The sequence below is a fragment of the Mustela lutreola genome, chromosome 8 (genome assembly GCF_030435805.1).
Source record: "Mustela lutreola isolate mMusLut2 chromosome 8, mMusLut2.pri, whole genome shotgun sequence".
Lineage (NCBI taxonomy): Eukaryota > Metazoa > Chordata > Mammalia > Carnivora > Mustelidae > Mustela > Mustela lutreola.
The window spans coordinates 15347784-15369276 of NC_081297.1; the positions used below are offsets into that span (position 1 = coordinate 15347784).

At 39.0% G+C, this 21493-nt stretch overlaps 1 protein-coding gene across 2 annotated transcripts in view; it reads right to left on the reverse strand.

The window, feature by feature from the left end:
- APBB1IP (amyloid beta precursor protein binding family B member 1 interacting protein) overlaps window positions 1-21493 on the reverse strand; it is a 114256-nt gene that overhangs the window by 59268 nt on the left and 33495 nt on the right. For both annotated transcript variants that reach the window (XM_059183886.1, XM_059183885.1), the window contains one exon: window positions 2331-2402. In XM_059183886.1, coding sequence (XP_059039869.1) covers window positions 2331-2402 — 72 coding nt within the window. The remainder of the gene's footprint in view (window positions 1-2330; window positions 2403-21493) is intronic.

Here is a 21493-nt window from a genome sequence, read left to right on the forward strand (position 1 = left end):
TTAAAATTATTCAAATTATTTTTAATTTGATTAATGTTACATTTTATATAATAACATATATTAATATATTAATACATATTATATGACATATAATAATTACATCAAATTATTCAAATTAAAAAAGTTAAAGTCATTATTATATTCTAGTTTCCTTTAATTTTGCTTCTTTTGGGAAATCAGGAAGTCTAGGTTCAATCCAACCATTTCAACAACACTGCAGCTTCAAAGAAAGACTATTGCACAAAATTCACAAGTGAGGATAAAAATACAGCTTTTCTAATGGCTCAGAAAACACTCAATAATTTCAAAGGGCACTTGATAATGGCTGGATTGAAGCTGAGGTTTTAGACTCAAGGTCAAAGTGGGGTCTATTCTTCACCGTGAAATCTTGAGGCCTATCTGTTGGGAGAAGTGCATTAGCCGAGGAAGCCCTGTGACCATATTCATTTGAGCATGATAAAGAAAGTGCAAACACCATCAGGGTCTTGAGGGGAGGCAAGGGTCCAAGACACACTGAGGGGCCCCCTTCCCACTCTTGAGTTAGAGTAACAACACTCAGGGGTGGAACTATGAAAAACCTCAGACCACGGCCAGTCAGAACGGTTCCAGGGAGCTCCTGAGTGGCTCGGTGGATTAACTGCCCAACTCTTGGTTTCAGTTCAAGTCTGATCTCAGGGTCGTGGGAGGGAGCCCCTGTTGGGCTCTGCACTCAGCACAGAGTCTGCTTGGGTTTCTCTCTCTCTACCTGTCCCTCTGCCTCTCCTCCATTCTCTTTCTCTCTCTCTCAAATAAACAAATCTTAAAAAGAAAAAAAAAAAGAAAAAGAAAAAGAAAAAGAACAGTCACTCTCCCAACCGGAGTAGAAGTGAGTGAATGGATGGAGACCACAAATGTTCACCCGAACCCTTAACTCTCATGGGCAGCATAAGAAGTCCCCTCTGCAGGAATGTGGTGACCATCCTAACACTCACTGTTAATCAGCAGCCTTTTCATCTAAGCCTACTGTCTCATTTTTTGTTTCTTCCTTCACAGAGTCCAAACTTCCTTGAATTTTACATGAACTATAAAGCAGATGCTAACTAAAATGGATTTATTTTTCCTGAAATAAATATATTTAAAAAAAAAACATAGACTATTCTTCGATTATTTTATAGGAAACTTTTAAGATCCTTGTCTTATTTAAAAATATCAGATTATTCTTATTTTATTATATTATACTGAAAGTTATGAGCTGACTATGCTCTGAATCAAAGAAGCATTTATGAGAACACTACAAGACACACTAATGCTCACATAACTTTGTAATCTGGATCACTGGTCCTCAGGTCAGCAGCCCCAAGGCTCCAGTCGGCCCAACAATGGGGTTTTCTGAGTTAATCTAGTCCTGGTGGAAGGGGTTTTTTCTTAGATGTGATGGTTGTGTGAGTGCTCTTCATGCCACTCTGAGAGGACTAAGTTTTTACACACTAATCAGAAGTCACAACAACTCCCACTTATCCTTTAAAATGTAACATTTCAGGGCACCTGGGTGGTTCACTGGGTTAAAGCCTCTGCCTTCAGCTCAGGTCAAGATTTCAGGGTCTTGGGATCAAGCCCCGCATCTGGCTCTCTGCTCAGCAGGGAGTGTGCTTCCTCCTCTCTCCCCCTCTCTGCCTGCCTCTCTGCCTACTTGTGATCTCTGTCTGTCAAATAAATAAATAAAATCTTAAAAAAAAAAAACAAAAACGTAGCATTTCCTCAAAGACTGGTACTTCTAACAAAAGATCATGTGATTTTCTTGGCTAGTCTTTTTTTTTTTTTTTTAAGATTTTATTTATTTATTTGACGCAGAGAGACACAGCGAGAGGGAATACAAGCAGGGGGAGTGGGAGAAGGAGAAGCAGGCTTCCCACTGGGCAGGGAGCCTGATACTCGGCTTGATCCCAGTATGCTGGGATCCTGACCTGAGCCGAAGGATCAGCACCTGAGCCACCCAGGTGCTCCTTGGCTAATCTTTATATAAAAGTAACAGCAGGAATAATTGTTTAGTAGTGGTGGTTGTGTGGGTTTGGTTGGGGAAAATTTGTCATTGGCTAAATATCTGAACATGATAAGCACAGGAACTGCGATAACAGAATGTATGTCAATGCAGTCAATTAACTGACCCCCTTGAGTACAATCAGGAAAACAGCTTTGTTTCATTCTCTATCACTCTTACAGTTATATCAGGAAGATACAATATTGTCATTCTCCAGTTTTTTTTTTTTTTAAAGATAGCTCTCTTGTCATATTAAAATCAAATTCTATAAACCTGTCTTTTACTAATTTGAAAGTTAAAAAGGAGTCCTTACCTGGGTTAGAAGATCCATCTCTCCCAGCAAATTGCTGAACATCTGGTCTATATCTTCGTTTGACTCACCCATCTGAAAAAGGAAAAAAAAACCCATATAAACAGTCTAATAAAAACCTGGTCCTGGATAAATGTCCCACCTCTTTGTTTTCCCCAGGAGCCCTGTCAATGGGCAAGTAAGTTGAAAAAAGAAGGCTTTGGAGAGAAAAGCTCACTTCACCCTGAAATTCCATGCCTACCTTCTCTCCAGTTTGCTTGGTCCAAGACTGAACCCAACCATAAAACTGTCTCAGAGCAACACTTGGACTCTATTTTCTCAGACTAGACCAGTCTCTGCAGGGCCAAGTGGACAAAGTGATTATCTACAAAACTAGATTGATCAGAAAGGATGGGGAGGGGACTTCAGTTAAAATAAGAGAGGACAATGAGACCATGGGACAAGCACATCCTAACCAGCAGACACGTCGGAAAGAACCAGGTAAACAGGCACGTGGCCAGGGAAGCATGTGTTTGAATCTAAAGCCATTCAGTGAATGCTCAGGGTCAGACCATGGGACGTAAGGAGGTGAGCACTCAGGTGCGTGACAAGTAAGGCAGACACTGTAGGTGTCTTTGGTGAAAGTTTGAGTCAGGAGGACGTAAACATAGCATCAGCGAGCAAAGATGGAATAACAAAGAAGAAAGTCCTATTTTTGTGCAGGTTGCCAGGCTTAGTGTTTATTACAGTCAGGGAAGGAAAGACTGCCGCAGACAGGTCCTGCCTCTGGTTGGGGAAGGAAGCCACTTTCATGTGGTTTTATTCCCTCTCAGTTGCTTACAAAGCACCTAAGTCATGCCCTCCCTTTAAATTACCTACAAAATGGAGAAAAGAAAGTATTTAAGTCAACAAAATACTCATGGTTTCACACGCTGTCCCCTCCAACAATTCATCCGGTATTCAAAATCTCAACATGGATGATTCATTTATTACTTTAATAAAAGTAAACTGGCAGGATAAACAATAAAATTCCAAAAATACTTATATGAGTTTATTTTCATTAGAATATTATGCAGTACGATGTGACCAAAAAAACCCCAAAAATCCTTCAGAAGAATTATTATTAACAGGGAAAGTTAAGAGTAAGTGTATCATGGTGAACATTTCATAAAGTATGTAATTGTCCAATCACTATCTTTTATACCTGAAACTAACATGATATGTAAATTGTATTTCAAATTAAAAAAGAATCTTAGTGCTAACACATTTTAAATTTTTCATAAGAGAAAAGTAATCTATTCAGAGTGAAAAAAATAAATTTATTTGCCGACCTCAAAAGTGCCAGCTGGTGTTCCAAAAAAACTCATAGAAACCAAAGATGATGTTAAGAATAAGAACCCTGCCATTAAAAATAAGAACCCTGCCATTAAAAGCCATTAAAGCTTTTTCTTAAATCATTAAATTCAGAAAAACACTAAAATGATGAAGAATTTCATGAAAAGAAATGTGATACGGAGGAGTCAGAAAACCTGTTGAGCGCAAAGGCCTCAGTTTCTCAGCCTGCACACCACTGACACACAGTGGGCGAGGGACGTGCCAGGGTGAATCTCACACCTAAGATGCAAATAACTCAAAACCAACAGCATTCTCACAACCTCTGCTGAAACTCTTCCCGTGTTCATCTGGCAAAATCTTGCCCCCTGCCCTTTCATTCCCTTTTCCAGGAGTCTGTTGGTACTGGATTATCAAAAGGAGTGGACAACATCAAGATTGTGCTGTGTCCCTACAGGCATAAGGACGCCTGCTCTTGAATGAATTGTGGTTTAAAACAATTGCCAAAAAAAAAAAAAAAAAAATTGCAACCTTGGTGAAAACAGAAAGACATTTGAGTTAAGCGCCTTTATTAACGTAAATTTAGATTAATCTGTAAATACAATCATCTCACACATTCATCCTCCCTACAAGAAAACCTCATTTTGGGGATGGACAGAACAAGATACATACAGTGTATACACATACACATATATACATACACATATGTCCGCGCAAGGAAAAATAGGGTTGTGTCTATTTGTATGCGTGGCATCCTCCAAAGGTCAAAGTGAAGATTAAAAAGAGAGAGCCAGAGAGAGAACACCCAGCCCTGAGAGCTAAAATGTAACTTGGATTAGCACCCAAAGAGCGAGGGTGGGGCTGCCTCAGTCCAGCAACCGATTGCAAAACAAGCGGTGTTCGTTCGCATCCTGATCTTGTGGGATTAACATCTTTCTGTGAGTACGTAATCTCTGAGTTCCTTTTGGGTCTTGGGAAGGACAACAAACTCTTAATTTTAAAAAAAAAGGAATATACTTTACCAGACATTTTTTTTTTTCCTGGATGGGAGGAAATAGCTAGCTAGGAGAGGGGTGGGTGGTTGAGGCTGCATAACCAGACTGAAATTCTGCCTTAGAAAGACTGTCTGAATGACAACAAAATTTGCCCTAATGCTCGGTGCTTCCTTAAGGCTCAAATTTCTAAGCCTCAGTTTTTATCCTCAAGTGATTTCTTTTCTCCATGTATATAAATTTCATAGATAAAATTCAAATATACATATTTTAAAAATCTATCCACATGGGGCACCTGGGTGGCTTAGTGGGTTAAGCCTCTGCCTTTGGCTCGGGTCATGATCTCAGGGTCCTGGGATCAAGTCCTGCATCGGGCTTTCTGCTCAGCGGGGAGCCTGCTTCACCGCCCCCACCCCCGCCTGCTCCCCTGCCTACTTGTGAGCTCTATCAAATAAATATATAAAATCTTAAAAAAAAAAAATCTATCCACACAATGGATTAGCAATTCCAGCCATAATTTTGGACCTAGATCAGGACCTTATTTTATCTGTCAGAGTCCCTTGCCTAAAAACATTCTGCTATGAGCCCTTCTATTATTATTGTCCCTCTGGTGCATTCTTCTCCCATGGGCCCTAACTCAGTTAATGGTCATTATTCATTCACTTATTAGCCTGATTTAGAAACTTTGGCCTAGTCCCTGACTCCTCCCATTCTTCCATCTAACAGTCCAAAAAATCTTGTTAGTTTTTCCTTTAGAGCACTCTCCTTTCCTTCAACCTCACTGTTAAGCTATGGTTCTGCCCCTCATCAGCTCATCCAATGTCCAGTTTCCTGGATCCCCCCTTAAGCTTCACCACCAGCACAATGAATTTGAAATACAAATTTGAATCTGTCACTCCCTTGCTTAAAAACATGTTGTGTCATGGTGAAGTGTAAAGAGTTCAGGTCTCAACCTGTCCTTGATACTAGCCTTTGACATTGTCTGAAGAGGCTTTAAAAAATTCTCTGTGTCTTTGTAATATGCTTCCCTATCTACCTATCCTTCATAAAATCCTATTAATTATTCAAAATCCAGCTCTCATGTAAATACTTTACAATGGCATCTTCATAGCCTGTAGACAGATTTGCTGTCCCCTGTCCTTGGTAACTGTATCAATAAATTCCTGCCCCAGGAACAGACCTGATAAGGTATTTCACCTCCTTAGATTTGTTTCCTTGTCTGTAAAATGAGAGGAATAATATATAATTCATAGAATTGTTGTGACATTTAAATAAAATAGCATATGGTGCTTGACATGCGCACTAGTAATAGCATTTGCCGTAGTGAATCACACTTTTTTGTTAATGTGTTTAAACCTCTTTCCAGATCAGATCTTGTTCATCTTTGTGTTTAAAAATGCTTTGTTGGAAGCCCAGAGAGACCAAATGCCCTCCCAGATTAATGGGAAGAAGTGAAATGAAGTGCAGGCTCAGGCCACATAGAAACTCTCTATTAATCTACCCCCAATGACCTAGATATGGCAGTCAACATCAATACAGAGAAGAATCTTGTGTTATAAACATCTTTATAAGGAGCTTTTGTCAAGTGCCTGCTTTCTTGGAGCACCAGATTAAGGTATATATGTGTGGATGGTTTAATTTGAATGTTTTGCAAGGCTCATCTTTTCATCTGTGCTCTTAATTGTGCATAATCTTTACATGAATTAGGTACTGGTACCAATAACAGAATGAAAGAATATCTTCTAGTAAAATTAAAACAATAAAGTAACAAGGGATGTGTAAAAAAAAGGACTTCCTGATCATTAAAATGAATCAGTCAGTTAAGTTCAGACAAGTTAGAACTGGTCTTCAGTGTGATCTCTGTCTGTCAAATAAATAAAAAAAAATCTTACCAAAAAAAAAAAAAGAACTGGTCTTCAAAATTCCACCAGAACAGATGCTACTTTTCTTTGTGTTCTGTGCATGGCTGTGGGTTGAGAGAGAGAGAGAGCCATCTCCCCTTTCATCATCTGCCTGATAATAATCAAAATAACTATCAACACACTGTTAGGCGTTCTCACTCTGTGCCATGTCCTGGCTGATGAGATGAGCTCCGCCCTCACAACCACCCTGGATGGACACTTTTATTTTCCCCAGTTCACAGATGAGGGAACTAAGGCACCTAGAAGTTAAGTAACTTGCCTAAGGCTATACAATGTAAGTCAGTCAACAAATATTTATTGATCCCAGATACTGTTCACAAACCCCTGGAAGAGGTTCCCATAACTGTATTTCTCTTCTTCAATGTGTCAAGGATTAAATACTTAGACTTTATCTACATACTGTATGTCTTTATTTTGAAGATAGTAAAAAAAAATGTTTGGAACTTTGCATTGAAACTGTAACTTTTGAGCTGCATTCTATCTATATTCTTAGTGAAGATAAGTCATACTTTCAGTCTGTAGCTAGATTGCCTGAGCCCAAGTACAGCAGAATTCATAAGAAAAAAGGTTGAAAAATTTGAGGCTCTATTTGAATTTGCTTTGGTATCTTCATTATTTTTAAATTAAAAAAATAGCAGTGTTCCTTTTTTCTTTTTCAAGGAAAAAAAACAACAGCCCACACATTACAACTACAGAAACTAAAGAAGAGAAAATTAAAAAAACAAATCTGTTCATTATAGAGATCACAGTAAGGAATACAGAGTGTAGTATCCAGAAGATCACAAATGCTAGTGGGAACTGTGACGTAGCTAATATACAGTGTGACTGGAAAATAATTGACAATATTGAATTCTACCTGATTCTTTCACTGTAGGGTTCCCCCCACCCCAAAATGCAATGAAAGCACTTATCAAGAGGAAGTGGTTCACGGAACAACACAGCACGTGGTTAAAATTCTTGCAGTGTTTGGGGGTAAGGAGAAACTAAAGTTTCTGTGTAACATAAAACAGGAAACAGAAGCATCTCTAAACTTTTACATAAATCAAATAATACTCAAGAAAGAACTAAGATGAAATCTCTTGGGCCAACTTAACAGACTTTTTATAGTACACCTGAGATAAGTGAAAATTTTGAGAAATAAACTAATAGTTATTAAGTTGGTAGGGTAATCACTGTGATCACATGGACAACAGACCAAACATTACAATCACAAAGGAAATTCATGTGGATGCTAGGGATATGCATATGTTTGGTTACACAAAAGGAACAGTCAAGACAACAGCATTCTATGGTAAGCAATATTATGATGGCAAGAGTTAAATGGAAAAAAAAAATTTGTACCTGAAAAAGGAATCATGAAATGACATGGTTTATTTCACAGTTTAAAAATTCTAAGGAGATGCTTTCAAAAGCCTTAGAATTTGTCACAGCGTAGAGTTAGACACATACATAGAACATGAGATGGGCTACCAAATTTTTTTAAGGTATGATTTTTAAATGTATTTACTTCCAGATTGCTTTGTTTTTGAGTGACTGGAGGGTGGAGGAGGGCGGAGTGCAGCACTGTGCTAGGTCAAGTCCTGGGGTAGGTGAAACGTGAGATGGCTGAGAGACCCAACAATGTTCAACAAGACTAAGAAGTAAACAGCATGTTTACACAGCGACACAAATTTATATGAACTCAATATTCTCACTTCCATCTGTCTAGATGGCTTTTCTATATCTCGGGGAGACAAGCGGTGGACTACTTTCACTTGGATATACATAGGCTGAAAAGTGAATTTTTTTTTTTAAAGGTTTTATTCATTTGACAGAGAGAGATCACAAGTAGGCAGAGAGGCAAGCAGAGAGAGAGAGAGAGAGAGAGGAGGAAGCAGGCTCCCTGACGAGCAGAGAGCCGGATGCGGGACTTGATCCCAGAACTCTGAGATCATGACCTGAGCTGAAGGCAGAGGCTTAACCCACTAAGCCACCCAGGCACCCATGAAAAGTGAATTTTAAAATCTCGAGATTCTCTCAAGTTGCCTTTTAAGTCTATTTTGAGCATCCGTATCAGGAATGGGGAGCTGCTTTTGTGTTTGGGATCCACCATCATCGAACTAAAGTGACAACATAATTTAAGGTTTTTATTTAAGAGACAAAAATAGAAAACAGGAAATATATTGTCCACTCACTTATAAATTAAAACTATGGATATTTATTTTCATACAGAAAACTCCTGTGAACATTTATCTATAATCATCATCTCTTACTCATCTCTATTTTCTCCTCAATCTATCTTGCCATGGCTGAGTATCTGTGTCCCCTCAAAGTCCATGTGTTGAAATCTATTCCCCAGTGTGAGGGTCTCTGGAGGTGGGGATTTTGGGAGGTAATAAGGTCATGACAGTGGAGCCCTCATGTTGGGATTAGCACCCTTGTAAGAAAAGATACAAGAGAGTTTGTTCCCTCTCTCTGCCCTCTGCCATGTGCAGATACAAGAAGATGGCCACGAGCAAACCATGAAGAGGGCTGTCCCCAGACACCAGATCTGCTGGTGCCTTCATCTTGGACTTCCCAGTTTTCAGAACTGTGAGAAATTAATGTTTGTTGTGTGAGCCACCCAGTTCATGTTTTTGTTATAGCAGCCCAACCCTGACCAGAACATCCCCCAGTTGGACTTTAGTTCCCACATGTCACCCAGCTGTGTGTCAACATTAACAATGACTTTCATGTTGCCAAATCCAATGATTGATTCTTAGCATCTTAAACAACATTTATCACCATTCATTTATCACTCTCTCGGAAATACTTTTTTCACCTAGCTTCCATAAAAGCTTTCCTTCCTGCTTTGCCTCCTAATAGAGGCTAATTCACCTGAAGCCAAAAAACCCTAAGCTTCAGGGCTCCTCATTTGTAGTCCTTTCTAGGACAGCATTTCTCTTCTAGCACCCCTGCAGCAGTATGGAACATAGTTCTCATATTGGAAAATGATTCTGGTAGTGGTTCCAGGGCTTAGAGTGGGGCCAGTGGGCTGCCAGCACTACCTCCACTTCACCTGGACTCTAGGAAGAGTTAGATCCATAATAGATCTCAAGGACTGTGGAATCTACCTTCTATTCCAAGAAGAAGATCTGAAGGAGACACTGTTCTTCTCTGCTCCTTGCATGGGGTTACCTTCATGGCCACCTTCCATTGTCCCCAGGACCAGCCTAGCAGTTCGGAGGTAGAAAGAACTGATGGCCATTTGGTCCAGGCTGAGTGGGACCAGCTGCTTCCTGGGCCATTGGGAGCCATGGGGTCCCACACCACAACTAGTGAGAGAAAACACCTCAGTTCTCTGAGGTCTTTCTCCTGGGCGACACACACTGCCAGAGGAAGAAACCACAGAGGAAGTTACAGATGAGGTCTTACCACAGAGAGCTATGAGACTGAATAAACTTTTTCTAAAAGTTATCAATAATAAAATTACTTTTGAGCAACCGTGCTGGAGGAAAGACTAAATTATCTATTCTCTCTATAGAAAATTGTATTTCAAATTCACTCTCATAGAGAGGTGGTCGAAGAATATGCAGCCAAAATGTAGGAAAAAATTGTATAAGTAATAGGAATAATAAAAATAAGTATTATTTTTTGTATTTTGTGATGTTTGATACGTGCTTTTAAAAAATTGGTAATCTGCTGAGATTTCCTTTCTCTAAATAAATATTTTCTTCTGTTGCTTTTTAAAAAAAGATTTAAAAAAATTTTTATTTGACAGAGAGAGACACAGCAAGAGAGGCAACACAAGCAGGGAAAGTGGGAGTCAGAGAAGCAGACCTCCCACTGAGCAGGGAGCCTGATGTGGGGCTCAATCCTAGGATTCTGGGATCACGACCTGAGCCGAAGGCAGACACTCAACGGACTGAGCCGCCCAGCCGCACATTCCTAACTTTTTATTCATAATTTTTTATTCTATTTTTAAAAAGATTTTATTTATTTATTTGAGAGAGAGAGAGAATGAGAGTGATCAAACATGAGGGGCAAGGTCAGAGGGAAAAGCAGAGCCCCTACTGGGCAGGGAGTCTGATGTGGGACTCGATCCTAGGACTCCAGGATCATGACCTAAGCTGAAGGCAGTCACTCCACCAACTGGGCCACCCAGGTGCCCTTGTATTCTATTTTTAGAGAGTTTTCCCTAGTTGTACAATATTTAGGCCCCAGATATCCTGGAACCATCTATCTCACTGGCCTCTCATCTGCTTCTCCTCCATTGATTCTACTCCTCTCCCTGATCTAGTTTTTCTCCTGGCCTTTACCTACATCCATTCCCTAGCAGACATCATGCTGCTTCAGGCTTTAAATACCGTATGCATGCTGCCAACCCAAACTTCTCGCTTATTTCACACATTGAACTAGTACTTAGCACCACCCCGCCCTGCCTCTCTGGTTTTCTCTCTTTTTAACTCTTTGCTCACACCAGCCTACAGATGTTCCTTGAACACCATAAGCATGCATTTGCGCATGCTTTTCTCTGTCTGGAACACCTATTCCCCACTTAAGTGGCTTGTTCTCCCCTGCTGTTATGTCTTTCCTTGCATGTTCCCTCAATACTGAGGCCTTCCCTGACCTATTTCAAAATCAGCTCTTTTCCCTGCTTCTGTTCTCTCTCCACTTACTAACTAGAATGTAAGCTACATGAAGTCAGGAATTGATTGTATTTTGCTCACTGTTAGATCCCAACAAGCAGGGCAATGCAGATAGTGATAGCAAATATTTGTTCAGTGAGTGGATGAATAATAAGTTTTTAAAGAATAAAATGTAATATATTCCTTTAGGCTTCATGAGGGCAGCATTCACCTTTATATTTCTAGTGCCCGCTTTGGTCAGGGAAGACCTTCAATGGTATCTGCTGAATAAATGAATGTTTTAAGGGACAACAGCAGAGAAGAAATGAAGCTAAGGGAAGATAGATTAAAAAAAGAAAATGATTCTACAACCACCTTAGTGGAGGCAAGAATAAATGGTGGATGTCGGCACGAATGGATGAAAGATGGTTAGGGAATGATATTGACTCAGAGTAACTCCCTACTCGGCTAAGTCAAGCTCCGGGGTAGGTGAGACGGCTGAGTAAGATCCCAAAATACTTAACTTAGAAGCAACACAGTAAGTAACACTTGTTACTTACCTCTTTCTAAATGTAGAAATCTGGTGGACCCAACTTTAACCAAATGATCAAACTTAGAATCATCACTGATGGGACAAGCTGACACCATTGTCCTGGAAGTGATGCACTGAGGACACGGTGTCACCATAATGCTGCCACCAAAATGTTTAGCCTGACTCTACCAAGAGGAATCAATCAGACAAATCCAAATTGAGGGATATTCTTCAAAACAACGAAGTGACTGGTTTGGACTGTTTAAATAAAAAAAGATATAGGCTGGGGTGCCTGGGTGACTCAGTGGATTGAAGTCTCTGCCTTCAGCTCAGGTCATGGTCTCAGGGTACTGGGATTGAGCCCCGCATCGAGCTGCTAGGCAGGGGGCCTGCTTCCCTCTCTCTCTGCCTCCCTCCCTGCCTGCTTGTAATTGTTCTCTCTCTGTCAAATAAATAAATAAAATCTTAAAAAAAAGATATAGGAATAATTTGGAAAATTTGAATAGAGACTATATAACAGAAAATGCATTAAATCAGTTAAGTTCCCTGAGTGTTGTAATTGTATCATGATTGTGTAAGAGGTCTTTGTTCTTAAGAGACAAACAGTGAAAAAATAGAACAAATACAATAAAATGTAGGTAATTAGTGAATATGAGTGAAGGGAATATTGATGTTTGTTGTACAATTCTTGCTTTTTTTGCTGTTGCTGAAGTTTTGAAACTAAGAGAACCAATTTTTTTTTTTAAAGATTTTATTTATTTATTTGATAGACAGAGATCACAGTAGGCAGAGAGGCAGGCAGGGAGAGGGGAAGGGAAGCAGGCTCCGTGCTGAGCAGAGAGCCGGATGCAGGGCTCGATCCCAGGACCCTGGGATCATGACCCGAGCCAAAGGCAGAGGCTTTAACCCACTGAGCCACCCAGGCGCGCCGAGAACCAATCTTTAAAAGACAGACCTGAGTTTAAAAATGTAAGGCAAAATAAAACAAAACAAGAGGAACAGAGGAGATAAAAAGTAGGGGTTGACAAAGACGGTGTAAAAGAAAAAAATCTTATCTTGTGAACTGCTGATATGTTGTATCATCTATTTCCCACAAAAACCATTTTCACAGATGAGGAGCATGTGCTCAGGAATTTGAGTCATGGGCCCCAAATCACACAGAAGTGTGGGTGGAAAATACACTCAGACTCACACAATGCATCTGCCTAGAGATGACACACATTCAAACACACACAGAGAAACAGAACTCTGTAGTGTGGATTACTTTGTGATGTAGCTACCTTAAATCTGAAACACAATACTTGCTAGGTTATATAGTGTCTGTTAAAGTTTTATTTTTTATCTCCTAAGAATGTATACCAATCATCACTATTATTTTTTACACTTTTCCACTTATAAATAAAAAGTTCTAGATATTTTCGTATTATTATTTGGAAGAGCTACTTATACGATTCATTGCCAAACTTTCAGATTGTAATTTTCAAAGTGAAAAGAGACTGAAATGGCAGGTTACGCATCACTAAAGACTGCCTTTAGGTCCTAAAGGCCTACCTATCCAAAGCTTCTACTGGAAATCAAGAGAAGTTATTTAACTTTCAATAGCACTTAAGATAATAAAGAAAAATAAATCTTTGTATTTAGCCAAGTAAGAAATAAACAAGAATTGCCAACTTTCTTGGATAAGCCTAAAAATTATACTGTGAACTCTAAGGGTTTTAAGGAACAAGAGTGTATGGCCTTGGGTAGTGAGTGACTGGGTGTCCTGACATGTTCTGCACGTCTTAACATCTTTAGATTCTCAATTTGTGAAGACTTGGTTTTACTTGTAATACTAACAAGAAATGATATGTAATTCTATCAATCACTTTGTGCTCTTAGGTCTTAAAATCTTTCTAAATATTCAATGCAGCATCTTTCCACTTCCAAAAAAGAAAACCTTAATGAACTCATCAATGAAAGATGACAGACACGTTGAATGTTCTCAAGATGAGAACTGAAAAATGACCTTTGGCTTAAATGCACGTAAGTCCCCAGTTATCTCCCGAGCATTGAGGGTGGGAGCCAACAGAGGGTTTCAGAAATGAGTGGGAAACCGAGATAACAGAGACAACTTTTCTGGGGCCACAGCAATTAAATGTGCTTGTTCAGAATTCTTCCAAAGTCACTTTCATGGCTTCCAGCATCTTTCACGTGGATGTGCTGCACCATCATCTAATCAAGTGTCTATTGTTGGAAATTTATGGTTTGCTCTTCTTTTCGAGATATGATGCTAAGAGCCAGATGTTTGCATTTGCAGAAAAATTACATCCAGCATGGCTTCAGGATAACACTGGCAATATCAACCAATTCTTGACTTTCTGTGGGGTGAGGAGTTTTCTGTTGCTGTATCATGGTAAATATTCTGCACCTGTCACTAGAAACCCCCAAATTTTGGGGCTCTTGGTAATGATAAGGGTCAGGTGTGTAAATTCTGCGTTAATGAGCTCAAGCAGTGTGTGTCCCACTGTGCCATTTATTTCTGTTTGGAACTATTTGCAGCCATCTCCGTGACTGCTGGTGTGTGCAAAACCTATCAGGGTGAAACATGTCCTGGAAAAAAATTTACATTGGAAAAATCTGAGGTACATTTGAGATTTTTTTCAGTGACAGCCCAGTTTTAATTCTTTCCCTAAGTCTCCTAGTAAATTACCTCTCTACTAATTCAAAGATGCTACTGACAATACTTTTCACTCTATTTCAAAGAAAGGAACTGAATCTTGACTCCCCCATATTTAAGATGATTCATTCCTTAAATAAAACAAAAAAATCTAATATTTTTGTCCTAAATGACTTTCCTTAAGTAGCTAGGGTGTGGTGTGTGTGTGGGCTTCTGTTTTGTGTGCATTTGTCTCTCTCTCAATGATATGTGGGCCCATCTAGGGCCTCAGGCTGGGAACCACTGAACTGCAAGGGACAGACAAGACCGTTCCCCGGGAACAAGACTAGAGTTTAGAACCAGGATGCCTGGACTCAAGGCCCAGCATTGCCACTCACTGCTCTGTAACTCTAGGCCAAGTTACTACTTTCTCAGTGTGTTAGTTTTCTTATCTGTGAAAAAGGGGTGGAAAAAGCTACCTCATGGGGTCAAATTGAGAATTCTATTAATTAACACATGTAAAGCACACAGAATAGGCCTGGCTTGGATGGAAGAGCTCAGGAAGTAGAGGTCCTCATACTATTAAGCAATTGGAGCCATAGCCATCTTCTGGCCTCCTGGAAGCCTGGAAGTTCTGTGTGCAAGGACACAGGCTGAGGTCAGATCATGGCGTTGGAGAGGAGAAGGATAGTGATGACAGCATGGAATACTGTTAGTCAACTGTCTCCAGACCAGGGTCCTCACTCTTGCCCCATCCCTTCCCACCAGAGAAACCACACAGGGCCTTGGATGTTCTTGTTGCAACTGGTGGGGGAGGGGAGGCCATGAGTTGAAAAGGGAGATCAATGAAAAAACAAAGACTACATCTTTTGAGACCTTAATGGAAACCAAGAACACAAGTCTCTGTTTTGTGGAATATGCTGGAACTTCCCAGGGAAACAGCTGAGGCCACACTGACTGCACAGAGGTCAAAAGACGAAGGCAGGACTGCCACTTCAGGGAGGAGAAAAGCAAAGTGGCCACAGGAAAAACTAGTAGCCTGCGAAGACAGCATCAGAGCAGGAATGACTGCATTCCCTGGTTCATGACAGTCATATCCAAGGGCTCACATGAGCTCAGGGCTCCAGGAATGAGCCTGGAAAAGCCTACTAGGTGGGGGTGTAGAGATACCATCTAGGGTGGCTGAAGCAGGGGCTATTCCTTATGTTGCTGTAATAACCATATTTCCCAATTGTTCCCTTAGGTTAGTAAGCCCTAGAGAAATGGGGGACACACTAACACATACACAAAGTTATTGTTCATTTTCACATAAGCTCATTTACTTATATAATTATAGGTTGTGGTTTTATATCAGGATTTTCCACTTATGAATTCATCATTAGCTCAAGAACCATTAACGTAACGCAAACTCCGTCAGACCCTCTGGTAAGCAGTGGGATCCATATTCCGAATATATGTCCAACAAATGAAGTTTACAATCTAAAGAGGATGACGATATGCAAATAATTTAATGCCACATAACAACATAAAGAGACATGAATACAATAATACAGGATCAGAGAGGAGAGAACATTAATACTTTTGGGGTGAGGAGTTCTTGGCAGTCAGAGAGGGAAGGACATGTAGCAGCTAAGAGCATGAACATACACTTCTGATTCTGAAAAACTTGTGTTCTGCTCTGCACTTGCTGTGGTGTGAGGCTGGGAAACCTTAACTACCTACAGTGTCCAAATCCATAATACGGGAATATTTCACTGGGTTTTTATCAGGATTAATATGTGAAAAGGTTTTACTAGATGCCTGATACATGGTAAATGCCCTATTGTCATCATTTAGATCATACATATATCTTATCAAGAACATTATCAGATGCTTGAAAGCACATGGCAGGTTCATAGATTTGAATAATGTAGTGAGGCCAAAGCTGATCTGAGGGTTTAGTTGAGCATTTCCTCCTCAACAGTAGTTCTCAGAGTGTGGGTCCTCAGACCAGCAGCAGAAGCATACCCAGACACTTAGAAATGCAAATTCTTGGGCCCCACTCCAAAATTACTTCATCAGTAACTCCAGGGTTGAGGATGAATAATCTTTTTAACAAGCTATCCCTATGATTTTATTGTACACTAAAGTTTGAGAACCACTGCTCTATAAATAGATGGCAAACTCCAAAAATAAATAATGTAAAGGGATTATGAAAACCAAAACTTTTAGCAAGACACAAATGGCTTGTGTTTTACATCAAACACAAGGACAGAAGGCACTTCCCATACCCTGCATTGTCTCAATGTAAAAAGTGCATTAGAAATGATCACATTTTTTTATTGTTTGAAGTACAAAATGAAAAAGAATGTAGTGTTTAATGTTAGGTATTGGGGAATCAAGGTCAGTTAATGTTCCTGTCCTGGGTATCTGGTAAACTCTTGAAGCACATATTGACTCAATTCCTATAGGATTGTGAAGTACTTTCCTTCTTCACTCATATATAAAAAGCATATTCACAGTATAATGATGATAACGATGACAGATGCTTGGTGGTTTTAAACATGCCTCCAGTTCTTTGAGACTTCTTGTATTGTGATGTGGAATCTACGTCTCCTTCCCCTGAATCTGAGCAGACTCATGATCACTTTGATCAAAGCAATATAAGTGACACTGTGTGTCTTTGGAGGGTAGGCCTTCAAAAGCCATCCCCCTGGGCCTCTCAGAACTCCCTTCTAGATGTTCAATATAGGAGTCTAGGTGCCACAGTGTGAGAAGCTTGAGCCACCTGGAAGAGCCACAGGAGGACTCTCATCACCAATCCCAGGCTAGGCAGGTGAGTGAAAAACCCTCCAGATGTCTAGCTGTTTGGGTCACCCCCAGATGTTCAAGTCTTACCAGTTGAGGTCATGGACCTCATGAAGCTGAGACAAGCAAGCTCTGCTGCGGCCTGTCTGAATTTCAGAATTCAGAATTCAAAACTATAATAAAACTGTGTATTTTATAGAACTAAGTTTGAGGTAGTTTGTTATGCAATAGTACAGAAGCACATCAAAGAGTCATAACGCACAGAATTCCAGAGCACCTTCTGTGTGTCAAGCACTATACCATGTTTTTAAAAAATATTTATTTATTTATCCTAGAGAGCGGGAGAGAATGTGTGCAGTGGGCAGGGACAGACGCCAAGGGAGAGAGACTCTCTGGCAGACTCCACGCTGAGTGCAGAACACTATGCAGGGCTCGATCTCATGACCTTGAGATCATGACCCTGAGACCCTGACCAGAGCCAAAACCAAGACTTGGACTCTTAACCAACTGCACCACCTACTCACCCTGAAGTATGTTTTATATGCCACACCTCCTCTTATCCTTTCTACTGCTCTGAAAAACACACACACACACATACACACGCACATATCTTACAAACAGAGATGTATTTTTTCTATGCAAAATATATTATCCCCATTTGCATGTGAAGGAATGGAAGCTCTGAAAAGATAAGTATCAGACAGGGGCAAATAACTAGTTTATGTCAAAATTCAGTGCATAGAAATGCCGAAAATGTTAGTGTGCAGCCACCTAAAGACAATAACTAGGAAATGGCAAATTAAATATTGATAATGATACAATTATACCATTAAAAAAACTGAAAAGTTAATGATTTTTCTATGGAGAATTTAATCATTCTCCTACTCATCAGGAAGTACAAAGATCACTAACTTATTATTAATTACTATTAGTAATTACATCATTAAATATATAATCTATAACAATGTCAGCATTGATAATAATTTATTTTGCCATAATTATGAGATGGTTGTCATGAAAAGTACAGAAATTTATGTCCCTGAATAAGCTAACTAGACAGAAATTAACCTAACTACAGAGCATAACAAACAGCAAACTAGTTAAGATTGGACATTTATGAAACAAAGCAGGACACCTATCAGTTCTGTGGACATATGAGAATATTTAATGGCTCACAATTTTCTTGTGAAGGCTATTTACACACAATTTCCTATAGGTTTTATTTTTATATATGGAAAATGAGACCTTTTAATTTTATTTTTCTCCATTTAGACTACATGGGATCACACCCAGTCTACAGCTATAACATTTAAAATTTTTCTCTTACAGTTGTGAGGAGAGCACAAATAAAGAATGAAAATGATGTACTTGAAAACACAGAATGCTCCAGAGTTCTATGTCAGTTTTGGCTAAACCACTGAGCCAATTCTCTACTTAATTCATATATTAAGAAAATAAAAACAGTGAATACGGAGCTTGGAATGACCCTTGATCATCTTTCAAATGGTATATATTGGGGGTCCTGTTCTATCATCAGAAAATTTATTGGGTGTGAATGTGACACTGGATGAATCAAACCTGAATTCAGTCCTAACTACTGCATGAATGAGCAACTTAACCTGTTGAACTCCAGGTTTTCCATCTATAACATGGGAATAAGAAAACCTAATTCATCAAATTAATTTGAGAGTTAAATTAGCATAGTCAGGCCCTGACATAGTAACTGGAACACAGTGGTGCTTTGTATGTAGGTAGGTAAATTTAAAATGCACAGACAGAGAAAGACAAATACTGTATGATCTCACTTAGATGTAGAATTAAAAAAAAAAAAAAAAAAAACCCAAACCAAAAACCCAAGCTCATAAATACAAGAGAACAGACTGATGGTTACTAGAGGCAGGTGAAATGGGTAAGGGGGTCAAAAAGCAGAAACATCCAGTTATAAGATAAATAAGTCACAGGTGAGTAATGTCTGGCATGGTAACTATAGTTAGTAACACTGTATTATATATTTGAAAGTTGTTAAGAGAGTAGATCTTAAAAGTCATCAGAAGAAAAAATTTTGACAGATGTTAACTAGAACTATAATGATCATGTCACAATATAAACAAATATGGAATCATTACGTTGTACACCTGAAACTAATGTAAAGCTATATGTCAGTTATATCTCAAAAAAAAGAAGACCAACAATGCCAAGTGTTGATGAGATTGTACAGCAACTGGAATCTCATACATTGCTAGTAGAATTGCAAAATGGTATAGCTTCTTTGAAAAACACTACATCAAAAATTAATGATGTACTATATGTTGGCTAACTGAACATAATAATAATTAAAAAAAAAAGAAAAACAATATGGCCGTACCTTATAAAATTAAACATACATTCACCACTCAACTTAGCAATTCTACTTTAAGGTATTAACCCAAGGAAAGTGAAAATACATGCTCACTCAGACATATGTTTAAATGTTCACAACAGCATTATTCATAAAACCAAAAACTGGTAAGTGAATAATCAAATTGTGGCATATTCATTCTACAGAATCCTACTATCAATAAAAAAGGAAAAAATAGTAATATACAGAACAACATGGATGAATCTCAAAAATATTAGGTTAAAGGAGAGAAGTTAAACATAAATACTATATACTGTATAATTCCATTTACACGATACTCTAGAACAGGAATACTTATAGTAACTGAAAGCAGGTTTTTGGGGCCAGGAGCTGGAGGGAAAAGTTCAAGGGCAAAGAGGCACAGGGATAAATATATTTATTCTTCCTATCCTTTAAGCTCAGATTTATGATAAAATAAAATAAAATGACAACTTCTGGTTCCAAATAGTAGGCAGTAAATATACACTCTCTACTAAAAGTCTAAGGAAATGACTATGTAACAGTCTGGAAAGCAAGGAAGAGTGGCATCACCATACTAAAAAAATTTGAGGAATTTCTAGAAGATGTTAAGGAGAAGGGACTGTAATAGTGAATAATAAGGCTAAGGAAACAGTCTAGGGGAGGGCTGCTTAAGATAGAGCCAAGAAAACACCCAAGCTCAGGGTCAGCAAGGAGGCAGCACCCCAACTGGAGGAGTAATTATTTAAATGACTGAGTGCTATGGACCACTTAATTTCTGTGTCACAGGGAAAAATGAGCAGTCACAATTGCCCCAGCCTAAAATCAGCAAGAATCTTTGCCTTAAATAACATGGGAAGTGTCTTAATGGTTCCTAAGCAGAGTATTAAGTGCCCCAAAACAAGGAGAGTGGTGCCTTGAAAGTTGGAAATGCATGACATACAGGCAGATTCCAATCTAACCAGCTAACACTTCATTCAATCAGTCAATCAGAAGGGAGTGGGAAGAGAAATGCTCACATTCAGTGAAATGCACTAAGAACTCTCATGTGCTCCACCTCCTGCACAAAGCTTTGCTGGCCTCAGTAAACAGCATTTATGGAGGGGTGAAATTTATATGCCTCACTGTTATACAAACCAAAGGGGAAAGCTGCCTGTCTTTAACCCCCACACTCAATTATAGAAACAACCCTACAGTCAGCTTTCTAGCCAAAAAAGAGGGTTGTAACAGCTGCCAAGTAAATCCATATGATTTTCCTATATTATTCTAGCCCTTTCATTAAAATTATGAATCAACAACAAGGGTCATGAAATATTTGAGGAAAAAACAAGAGCATGGGAGCCTCAAGACTAAAAATCAGGACACTGACCCCTGAAGATACAGCGTTGATGAGAGAAATGAAAAAGAAATTTTTGAAAAATTTCAACTGCTGCCTTCAGAGGATTTTAAGATAACATAGCAACAGGAATAGGTTGCTATTAAAAAAGCAATCAAAAAATAAGAAAAATTAATACTACTTAGATAGATGCAAAAATCCCATATAAAATTTTAGAAAATCGATTCCAGAAATATACAAAAGAATTAATACATAATAAACAGGAATGCAAGGACAGCTTACCAGTAGGAAATATATTAGAGTAATTCACGAACTTAAATATTAAATGACAGACCATATTATCATCTTAATGCACGGTGAACAGGTAGGTGGTTGATTAAATCCAGTATGTGCTCCTCTTAATCAAAACCTTAATTTCAAAGTTGAAATAGTTCCTTTCTTTCCTACTTTCCTTAACTTGATAAGGGTATCTATCAGAAACCAATGGCAACCATTAATCTTTCTTTCTTTTTCTTTCTTAGATGGAATTTACCGAACCCTTTCTTTTTTCTTTTTTAAAGTACGCTCCACACCCAGCATGGATCCTAACATTGAGCTTGAACTCTTGACCCTGAGATCAAGACCTGAGCTGAGATCAATAGTTGGATGCTTCCTGAGCTACCCAGGTGCCCCTGGCACCCATGATTCTAATTGTAAAACACAGAAACTG